The 12,013-nt window shown below is 45.2% G+C and overlaps 1 protein-coding gene across 1 annotated transcript in view; it reads right to left on the bottom strand.

Annotated features, from left to right (window-relative positions):
- FRMD5 (FERM domain containing 5) overlaps positions 1-11,541 on the bottom strand; it is a 109,395-nt gene extending 97,854 nt beyond the window's left edge. Inside the window, exon 1 of the mRNA XM_075346098.1 lies at positions 11,377-11,541. Coding sequence (XP_075202213.1) covers positions 11,377-11,481 — 105 coding nt within the window. The 5' untranslated portion in view covers positions 11,482-11,541. The remainder of the gene's footprint in view (positions 1-11,376) is intronic.
- Between the last annotated feature and the right edge of the window lie 472 nt (positions 11,542-12,013).

Here is a 12,013-nt window from a genome sequence, read left to right as displayed (position 1 = left end):
CAATAATTAAGAATGAAAATTTTTCATTCCTGGTGCCCCGAGTTGTAAGAGGTCTTCGAACAGAAGTTATGGTGGCTTTCCACTTTTTATTCCTACTTCTAGGAGAGGTAGGGTCTTAAGGGCCATTTACACGCTGCGACATCGCAATCGATATATCGTTGGGGTCATGGTGTTTGTGACGCACATCCGGCGTCGTTAGCGATATCGCAGCGTGTGACAGGCTGGAGCGATCACAAAAGAGGCAAAAATCATTTGTCTGTGAGAGGTCGTTTATTTATGAAAAATCGTTGTCTGGTCAGTAGCGATGTTGTTCCTCATTCCTGCGGCATCACACATCGCTATGTGTGACACCGCAGGAGCGACGAACATCTCCTTACCTCCGTCCCGCCGGCAATGAGGAAGGAAGGAGGTGGGCGGCATGTTCCAGCCCCTCATCTCCGCCCCTCCTCTGCTATTGGACGGCTGCCGTGTGACGTCGCTGTGACGCAGCACGAACCGCCCCCTTAGAAAGGAAGCGGTTCGCCGGCAACAGCGACGTGGCAGGGAAGGTAAGTGCGTGTGACGGGTGTTAGCGATGCTGTGTGCCACGGGCAGCGATTTGCCCGTGATGCACAACCGACGGGGCTGGGTACGCTCGCTAGTGATATCGGTACCGATATCGCAGTGTGTAAAGTACTCTTTAGTTCTGATGACCCAAGCTAAAAGAGAGAAAAGAGGCCTCCAATAGTGAGAACTTTGCCTAAGGTCTCATTCACACATCAGTACTTGTGTATCCGTGGTTGTATGTCAAATCCAGGAGTGCAACTTACAAAAATATCATTGAAAGACTGACACCTCCTCTGTGTTGTGGAGACACTCCTGGTTTTGCAAATACTGATCAAAAATACTGATGTGCGAATAAGGTCTCACAACTAGGCATGACAAGGATGAAAACTAATATATACATATATATATATATATATATATATATATTCTGTGTGAAAAGTCATCAACAAGGAGTAATTATTTTTAACATTCAAGCTAGTCTCTCTCATAAAAGACTCCTGTTAGGATGGAAAATAAAGAAAAAAAAATCACCATCGAAACACTTAGGGCTTGTTCACATGTAGCCTTTTTGCTGGGTTTTATTTCAGTGCAATTTTCCGGGCAAAAAAACAATGAAGCATATGCAGCAATGCAGCATCACAATAGATGATATTATATCTAAAATCTCATTCACATTGTTAATTTTCTTCCATGCATTTTTTTTTTTTAGCTGCAGTGCATTTAAAACCGCAATATGTCAATTCTCTTGGCGTATTTGCTGGGCTTTTTTCCAATTTAATTAAACAGAAAAAAAAACAAAAACACATGAAAAACTCATCTATAAGCCATATCAAAAATGAGTGTATTGTATGAAGAAACTAAGTGAATATAGAGATCAGTGCCAGGAAGTGGAAAGAAAGCTACTGCTTGTTGGGTGCTCACAATTATTTATTATGCTTTGCTTATATACAGTGGGTACGGAAAGTATTCAGACCCTTTAAATTTTTCACTATGTTTCATTGCAGCCATTTGGTAAATTCAAAAAAGGGTTTTTTTCTCATTAATGTACACTCTGCACCCTATCTCGATAGAAAAAAACCCAGAAATGTAGAAATTTTTGCAAATGTATTAAACAAGAAAAACTGAAATATCACATGGTCATAAGTATTCAGGCCCTTTCCTCAGTATTGAGTAGAAGCCTCTTTCTTTTGAGCTAGTACAGCCATGAGTCTTCTTGGAAATGATGCAACAAGTTTTTCACACCTGGATTTGGGGATCCTCTGCCGTTCTTCCTTGCAGATCTTCTCCAGTTCCGTCAGGCTGGATGGTGAACGTTGGTGGACAGCCATTTTCAGGTCTCTCCAGAGATGCTCAATTGGGTTTAGGTCAGGGCTCTGGCTTAGCCAGTCAAGAATGGTCACAGAGTTGTTCTGAAGTCACTCCTCTGTTATTTTACCTGTGTGCTTAGGGTTATTGTCTTGCTGGAAGGTGAACCTTCGGCCAAGTCTGAGGTCCAGAGCACTGAGGAAGAGGTTTTATTCCAGGATATTTCTGTACTTGGCCGCATTCATTTTTCTTTCAATTGCAATTGCGTCGTGTCCCTGCAGCTGAAAAACACCCCCATAACATGATGCTGCCACCACCATATTTCACTGTTGGGATTGTATTGGACAGGTGATGAGCAGTGCCTGGTTTTCTCCACACATACCGCTTAGAATTATCACCATAAAGTTCTATCTTCGTCTCATCACACCAGAGAATCTTATGTCTCATAGTCTGGGAGTCCTTCATGTGTTTTTTTGCAAACTCTATGCGGGCTTTCATTAGTCTTGCACTGAGGAGAGGCTTCCATCGGGCCACTCTGCCATAAAGGCCCGACTGTTAGAGGGCTGCAGTGATAGTTGACTTTGTGGAACTTTCTCCCATCTTCCTACTGAAGCTCTGGAGCTCAGCCACAGTGATTTTGGGGTTCTTCTTTACCTCTCTCACCAAGGCTCTTCTCCCACGATTGCTCAGTTTGGCTGGACGGCCAGGTCTAGGAAGAGTTCTGGTGATTCCAAACGTCTTTCATTTAATCATTATGGAGGCCACTGTGTTATTAGGAACCTTGAGTACTGCATAAATTCTTTTGTAACCTTGTCCAGATCTGTGCCTCGCCACAATGAAAAAGTAGAACCATCTCAAGGAGGATCACAAGGAAATGGACAGCATGTGACTTAAATATGAGTGTCTGAGCAAAAATGAACTTTTTTGAATTTACCAAATAGCTGCAATAAAACAAAGAATCAAAAATTTAAAGGTGTCTGAATACTTTCCTTACCCACTGTACCGCCATCATATTACATAGCGCCTTATATCACGTCACGTCCTGGCAGCATGCAGACTGTAGAAAGGTGAAAAATACTGACTACTCCTAAGGATAGATTATGGGGGAACTCTAGCATTGTTAATGGTGAGCCCTACCATGCTCAAGTACTCGGTACTCGTGACGAATAGTCGGACAGGCAAGACTTGAGTATCGAGTATAATGGAAGTCAATGGGAAACTCGAGTAATTTTTAGGAAGATTTTCTGGAAAAATGCTCGAGTTCCCAATTGACTTTCTTTATATTAGCTAGATGAGTTGAACCTGTCCAAGCGTCCAACTGCTCGTCACAAGTACCGAGCACCTGAGCATGGTAGTGCTCGCTCATCACTAGTACAGAGTACTGAGCACCCGAGCATGGTAGTGCCCGCTCATGACTAGTTACAAGTACCAAGCACCCGAGCATGGTAGTGCTCAATCATCACTAGTTAGCAACATTGGTGGATGCACTGTAGCATCAATTTAGAGGAGCATTTCAGTTCCTTTCACCATCTGGACAAACAGACCGTATGGTCAAAGTTCTGATTTCATTACTTTATTTATTTACATTTTTACTCTATTTTTATTATTATCAATTGCTCATTATATTATAATTTTATTTGTGTGATGACTCAACAAACTTAGCCCTACTGTGCATATGTGTATAACATAAAGTAGTGAAATTCGATTGTGAGCTCTATGTGGGACAGGATCTGATGTAAGATATTCAAGGATTGACAAATCACAGGAATAGGTTACGGTACTTAACGGGCCTAAAAAATTACTGCTACAGATTTTTGGGTTGTTTTTACTATGTAATGACAATCCATGTACAGCACTGTGGAGTATGCAGGTGCTATGCAAACACAGGGGGATATAGAAATGTTATAAATAGATCGTAGTCCCACAATGTGCTGTGATTTTCAGCAACCATGACTAACATCCGGCGATACACAGCACGCACCTATTCTTATTTATAGGACAGGTGCTGCGCACAAGAGATGCTGAGCAACCAAAGGATGCGAAAGGGTCACACGTGAGAAGTGCTGAAAAACAACATAAGACGCCAAGAACTTCATAAAAGACAGGTTTTAAGACCTAAAGTGCTTTTACTGTTACACCATATTCCTAATAAAGATTCAATAAGTCTGTCTGGCGTCACATCATCTCTAATATTAGGGAGGCCATTACTCTATGCACCCCCCATAAATTCACTTTATGGTTATATGGCTATAGAGAGAAGAGCCCAAAGCCGCCTGACCCTCGGATGGGTGACATTCAGGCTGCCAAGAATATTTGTAAAGGATTGCGCCAGACTTTCTAATGAATAGTTATTAGGATCTCCATTTGTTGTTGGAGTGCCCCTTTAAACTACTTTATCATTGTATACACGAGTTACAAATGTGCGGCTTTATTATACAGCTATATATATATATATATATATATAGCAGTCACAGCACATCTAAATGTGACCAGATAGGTGCGGATACGACTGCTAGTTTGGCTGCAGAGCGATAATGGGGGACAAGCTAAATCTTGTGGAAATCAGATCACGCTGACCAGAAAATGGATTTGACAATCCTGAGAATTATCCTCGGTTGCCAGACAATAAAGATAATAAAGACCACGAGAAGAGTTCCTTTGTGAATCACTGACAAATGAAGGAGTATTAGCTCAGCAGTGCACGGTGACATTCTGATCAGCCCCTGGGCTAATGGTGGACACCGGGCCACGCATGCACAATCCTCATTATTGAAATGAATGAGTTTTGGAAAATGTCAAATGTTCTCCCTGAAGCAAAGCCACCCTGATCAGTATCTGACATGTCCTCTAAAGGCCCCGTCACACTAAGCAACATCGCTAGCAACATCGCTGGTAACGAACAACTTTTGTGACGTTGCTAGCGATGTTGCTGTGTGTGACATCCAGCAACAACCTGGCCCCTGCTGTGAGGTCGTTGGTTGTTGCTGAATGTCCTGGGCCATTTTTTAGTTGTTGCTGTCCTGCTGTGAAGCACAGATCGCTGTGTGTGACAGCGAGACAGCAACAACTAATGTGCAGTGAGCAGGGAGCCAGCTTCTGCTGAGGCTGGTAACCAATGTAAACATCGGGTAACCAAGAAGCCCTGTCCTTGGTTACCCGATATTTACCTTTGATACCAGCCTCCTCCGCTCTCACTGTCAGTGCCGGCTCCTGCTCTGTGCACATGTAGCTGCAGCACACATCAGGTAATTAACCCGATGTGTGCTGTAACTAGGAGAGCAAGGAGCCAGCACTAAGCAGTGTGCGCTGCTCCCTGCTCTGTGCACATTTAGCTGCAGCACACATCAGGTAATTAACCCGATGTGTGCTGTAACTAGGAGAGCAAGGAGCCAGCGCTAAGCATTGTGCGCTGCTCCCTGCTCTGTGCACATTTAGCTGCAGCACACATCGGGTTAATTAACCTGATGTGTGCTGTAACTAGGAGACTGGGGGCTGGTCACTGGTTGCTGGTGAGCTCACCAGCAACTCGTGTAGCCACGCTCCAGCGATCCCTGCCAGGTCAGGTTCTGGTGGGATCGCTGGAGCGTCGCAGTGTGACAGCTCACCAGCAACCTCCTAGCAACTTACCAGCGATCCCTATCGTTGTTGGGATCGCTGGTAAGTTGCTTAGTGTGACTGGACCTTAACAGAGGCTCATACACCCACTAAATACATGTCTGTAGGGTAAGAGGTCCCCTCTGAGAATTAGGGTTATACGGGGCAGAAATCCTCTGCGTATTATAGAACCAGCAAAGTGATGAGAGTTAGCATGTCTCATCCATGATGAGTTACACGCTGATATGACACAGTTTTCTTATTTTTGGAGGAATGCTAACTTCCAAGCGGTTTTCCCGTACAGCATAACTGTAAAGGGGTGTTCCAACAATTTGCCGTTGTCCCCTATTTCTGGTAGTCAGATTGCTGGGACATCCAGAGATTAGGCCCATCTTGACTGGAGCGGAGGTGCACTGCACATGCTCAACCTCAGCTTCAGTCTATGGGACTGCCAGACATAACTGAGCGTTGTACTCTTTTTTCCAGCAATCCCCAAAACAATGAATAGAGCAGGGATCGAGCATATTCATTAGTGTTTCCCAAACAAGTCATTTTTTCAGGGTTTCCTTACTATTCTACAGGTGATAGAATCATTATCAAGGCATCACCTGTGCTATATTAAGGAAATGCTGAAAACATGACCTGTTGGGGGTAGTGAGGACTGCAGTTTGGGAACCACTGATATACAGTACAGACCAAAAGTTTGGACACACCTTCTCATCTCTAGAACAACTGTTAAGAGGAGACTTTGTGCAGCAGGCCTTCATGGTAAAATAGCTGCTAGGAAACCACTGCTAAGGACAGGCAACAAGCAGAAGAGACTTTTTTGGGCTAAAGAACACAAGGAATGGACAATAGACCAGTGGAAATTTGTGATTTGGTCTGATGAGTCCAAATTTGAGATCTTTGGATCCAACCACCGTGTCTTTGTAGAAAAGGTGAACGGATGGACTCTACATGGCTGGTTCCCACCGTGAAGCATGGAGGAGGAGGTGTGATTGTGTGGGGGTGCTTTGCTGGTGACACTGTTGGGGATTTATTAAAAATTGAAGGCATACAGAACCAGCATGCCTACCACAGCATCTTCTAGCGGCGTGCTATTCCATCCGGTTTGCGTTTAGTTGGACAATCATTTAACAGGACAATGACCCCAAAAACACCTCCGGCTGTGTAAGGGCTATTTGATTAAGAAGGAGAGTGATGGGGTGCTACGCCAGATGACCCGGTCTCCACAGTCACCAGACCTGAACCCAATCGAGATGGTTTGGGGTGAGATGGACCACAGAGTGAAGGCAAAAGGGCCAACAATTGATAAGCATCTCTGGGAACTCCTTCAAGACTGTTGGAAAACCATTTCCGGTGACTACCTCTAGAAGCTCAGCAAGAGAATGCCAAGAGTGTGCAAAGTAGTAATGAAAGCAAAAGGTGGCTACTTTGAAGAACCTAAAATATAAGACATATTTTCAGTTGTTTCACATTTTAAGTATTTCATTCCACATGTTTCAATTCATAGTTTTGATGCCTTCAATTTGAATCTACAATTTTCAGAGTCCTGAAAATAAAGAAAACTCTTTGAATGAGAAGGTGTGTCCAAACTTTTGGTCTGTACTGTACATCATCACTCCCTTCAAGATGGAAATCTGAGGAGCTCTGTTCTCCATAGCCAAAGCGTTGTTCTCAGAATTGCTGGAGGTCCCGACAATCAGACCACCAATGATAAGTAAGTTATCCGTTATTCTATATACAGGGGGTACGGAAAGAGAAGGGGGGTGACCCTGCTCACTTGTACCCGAGATCAAGTCCAGACCGTGCACGGAAGGAGAGGTAGGCAGACCTCAACAGCAGCATGAATAGGGTAGGAATCCAGCAATCAGGTCCAAAATAGGTTAAAATTTCATTCTTTCTTTATTTCATGTTAAAGTTAAAAAAATTTCCATCATGAATTCATAGGAATATAGGTGAGAGGACGCGTTTCGAACAGGGTTAGTTCTTAGTCTGTCTCTGAGACAGACTAAGAACTAACCCTGTTCGAAACACGTCCTCTCACCTATATTCCTATGAATTCATGATGGAAACTTTTTTTAACTTTAACATGAAATAAAGAAAGAATGAAATTTTAACCTATTTTGGACCTGATTGCTGGATTCCTACCCTATTCAGGGGGTACGGAAAGTATTCAGACCCTTTAAATTTCCCACTCTTTGTTTCATTGCAGCTGTTTGGTAAATTCAAAAAAATTCTTTTTTTTCTCATTAATGTACACTGCAATCCCATCTTGGCTGAAAAAATCAGAAATGTAGACATTTTTACAAATTTATTAAACAAGAAAAAATGAAATATCACATGGTCATAAGTATTCAGACCCTTTGCTCAGACACTTATATTTAAGTCACATGCTGTCCATTTCCTTGTGATCCTCCTTGAGATGGTTCGACTCCTTCATTGGAGTCCAGCTGTGTTTTATTAAACTGATAGGACTTGATTTGGAAAGGCACACACCTGTCTATATAAGACCTCACAGCTCACTGTGCATGTCACACCAAATGAGAATCATGAGGTCAAAGGAACTGCCCAAGGAGCTCAGAGACAGAATTATGGCAAGACACCGATCTGGCCAAGGTTACAAAAGAATTTCTGCAGTCCTCAAGGTTCCTAAGAGCACAGTGGCCACCGTAATCTTTAAATGGAAGAGGTTTGGGACCACCACATCTTCCTAGACCTGGTCATCTAGCCAAACTGAGCAATCGTGGGAGAAGAGCCTTAGTGAGAGAGGTAAAGAAGAACCACAAGATCACTGTGGCTGAGCTCCAGAGAAGCAGTAGGGAGATGGGAGAAATTTCCACAAAGTCAACTATCATTGCAGTGCTCCACCAGTTGGGCCTTTATGGCAGAGTGGCCCGACGGAAGCCTCTCCTCAGTGCAAGACATATGAAAGCCCATATAGAGTTTGCAATAAAACACATGAAGGACTCCCAGACTATGAGAAATAAGATTCTCTGGCCTGATGAGACGAAGATAGAACTGTTTGGTGATAAATGTAAGTGGTATGTGTGGAGAAAACAGGCACTGCTCATCACCTGCCCAATGCAATCCCAACAGTGAAACATGGTGGTGGCAGCATCATGCTATGGTGGTATTTTTCAGCTGCAGAGACAGGACGACTGGTTGCAAATGAAGGAAAGATGAATGCAGCCAAGTACAGAGATATCCCAGAAGAAAATCTGTCCCAGAGTGCTCTGGACCTCAGACTTGGCTGAAGGTTCACCTTTCAACAAGACAATAACCCTAAGCACACAACTAAAATAATAAAGGAGTGGCTTCAGAACAACTCTGTGATCATTCTTAACTGACCCAGCCAGAGCCCTGACCTAAACCCAATTGAGCATCTCTGGAGAGACCTGAAAATTGCTGTCCACCAACGTTCACCATCCACCCTGACGGAACTGGAGAGGATCTGCAAGGAAGAATGTCAGAGGCTCCCCCCCCCCAAAAAAAAATGAACCTTTTTGAATTTACCAAATGGCTGCAATGAAACAAAGAGTGAAAAAATTAAAGGGGTCTGAATACTTTTCATTCCCACTGTGTATCCTATGGATATGGGACAATGTTTAATTTTCGGAATACTTATGAGAGCAAGTGATCCCCTGAGCTTCAAGAACCCTGAATTGGCCGTCAGTAGATCGCTCTCTTTTGGTCCTTATGGAGGAGTCTCTGTACTCGGCTGTGTCTGACCATACAGATCACAGGAATAGGACATCTGCCCTTTGCTTGTGGTTATTTATCAGACACACAAAGTGTATTAGTATAAGGCACAACAGAGGAGACCCCCGCTAACAGAAGCATAGTGTATGACTGCACATCTCACACGACTGCAGGCTGCACAACTCATCTATATAAAAGGAAAAATCCTGAAGCAATAATAAACATACTTGTTTTTCTAATACTACATGCAGCGCTATCTCCATTCATTTTTATTGGCGCTCCGAAAATAGCAGGGAAAGCCCACTTGGCAATTTTTGGACCAACCATAGAAATAAATGGTGATATTCGCTATATCACAGCAAAGCCGGTTCTCCTGATAGATGGGGTCCTATCTGTGACAGAAGCAGAATCCTAAATAACCATGGACCATGCACATTATGGGCACCACTCCTGCAGAGAAAGCGGCCGAGCTCACATCCTCCTCCTCATCTGAAGCCCATTCCCCACTATAATACAGGAGGGTCCATCACTGCACTAAATATCAGGGTCAAAAAGCAGAAATGTAAATAAAATTATTAAAGAGTTATATCCCATAATGAGAAAAGCTGGATGCCCATCAGATGCCCAGTCCCCTGACATCCACCGCACCGAACACTCACCAGCCTGCAGCGAACACAGACTTTTTCTTCTTAGACTGGACAACCCCTTTACGTTACCCCAGATAGGGGTCCTGTCCTGAGATTATGGCTCATGTCTTGAATGGACAAGCCCAACTCCTCTCCATTCATTGTCTATAGGACTGACAAGAGAGTGGAGGACAGCGCTCTTCTCTTTGCTCCAGAGCCCCCATCTCAGGATTGCTGGACCCCCAGTGATCAGCAAATTATACCCTATTCAACAGATAGAGGACAACTTTATATTTTGGTAATAACTAGGGATGATTGAATACCACAAATAATCGGCCTCGCGAATATCCGACGAATAAGTCGCCACTATGCGAATATTCGATGCACAATGTAAGTCTATGGGAAGCCCGAATAGTTGTTTATTCGGGTTTCCCATAGACTTACATTGCGCATCCAATATTCGCGAATAGTCAAATAGCGGCGATCTATTCGGCGAATATACGCGAAGCCGAATATTTGTGGTATTCGATCATCCCTAGTAATAACCCCTTAAAGGGGGTTTCCATCTATAAATTCTTTAACCCCTTTATTGGCTTCAGTTAAAAATAGTAGCGTTATTACAGTGCTGGATCCATACCGCTGATCCCAGGGACTGTATACAGGCTGCAGCACTGATGTCATGACTATGGAGCAAGGGACCGCTGCAGCCAATCACTGGGCTCAGTGACTATGCTGATATAGATGCAATAAGCCACTGAGCCCAGTGATTGGCTGCAGCACTCATGTACTTCATTCGAGGCATCACCACTGCAGCCTGTTAATAGTCACCACGATCAACGGCGGATAAACAGGTGAAGTGTGTAATGCAAATTCTGTTATTTTTCAAGGGAGTCTTTCAACCAAACTGACAGTATAAACCCGGCACATGGGGGACAAGGCCCCTACAGAAATCACTGCTTTAGTGTACAAACTGCTGCTACTATTGCAAAATGTGCTAATTAGAATGCTTGGCGCACACTGAGAGTGGCCAACAGGCTTAGCGCATGGCTCCACCCACTGATTCCGCATGGCCCCGCCTACCTGACTACTCATGGACAGCGCTGGCTTGTACAAGGCTCAGCAGTCTGAGCCCTGGGCTGACCGCCATTAGCTGATGAGGGGTATACATGGAGGCTGCGGACCCCACATTGCCGCACACAGAAGTTACACACAAGGGTTACACCATTATAAAGCAGCGGCGACACTTATTAAGACATTTCTAATAATATATAAAGGAACTTTTGTGCCTGAGGAGACAAGTGCTGAGCCCTCCTCCGCCCCCGGAGATGACCTGGTGCTTGCTGCCCCCTGCCGGCAGGGCTGGGTACTGCGGGGTGAAGTTGTGGAGGGCGCCCCTGGTAATGAGTGCACAGGTGAAGCGATACAGGGAATGGCATTACAAGCAGGATACAATGTGAGACCCCGACACATGGCTCATGTGTGTACACAGCATTGTGTGCAGTCTGCCCGCACAGACGGCCCCTGCCCACACACAGGCCCACCCGTGCCCTGTGTCCTTCGTGTCCCCCTCGCCACCATCCAGTCCCCCTGCTCCCTCTGTCACCTGCACATTACACGTATACTCCGAGTCGTCCAGCAGCCGCACGGTGCACACACACGGGAGGTCCAGACTGCGGTTGCTTCCGCTCATTAAGCGACTTAACATCATCCCGAAACCGGGCACACAACGGGCACACACCCGCTCCGGGTCACAGTGCGCCCGCCGGGCTGTGCTGCAGACACAGCCCGCCCCTACAATCCAGCCGGCCAATCAAGGCCGCAGAATATGTGAATGATGGCTCGGTAGCCAATAGGATTACAGAATCGCCTAAGAAAGAAGCACTATCCGCTAATTGGCGAAAGGGGCGGTCTGGGGGCGTGGCTCTGCATCCCCATCATCACTACATTAATTGCTGGTACCCAGAGAGGACGGTGACACTGATGGAGCTGGTGGAGTGTACGGCCAGGCCGGCACAGCACCCTGCGGGGGGCACCAGCCCCACACTATACACTATATACCCAGAGAGGACAGTGACACTGGTGGAGTGTACAGCCAGGCCGGCACAGCACCCTGCGGGGGGCACCAGCCCCACACTATACACTATATACCCAGAGAGGACGGTGACACTGGTGGAGTGTACAGCCAGGCCGGCACAGCACCCTGCGGGGGGCACCAGCCCCACACTATACACTATATACCC

This window comes from Anomaloglossus baeobatrachus, chromosome 4 (genome assembly GCF_048569485.1).
Source record: "Anomaloglossus baeobatrachus isolate aAnoBae1 chromosome 4, aAnoBae1.hap1, whole genome shotgun sequence".
Taxonomy (NCBI): Eukaryota; Metazoa; Chordata; class Amphibia; order Anura; family Aromobatidae; genus Anomaloglossus; species Anomaloglossus baeobatrachus.
Note: the sequence above shows the minus strand (reverse complement) of the source record. Positions and strands in the feature narration are given on the sequence as shown.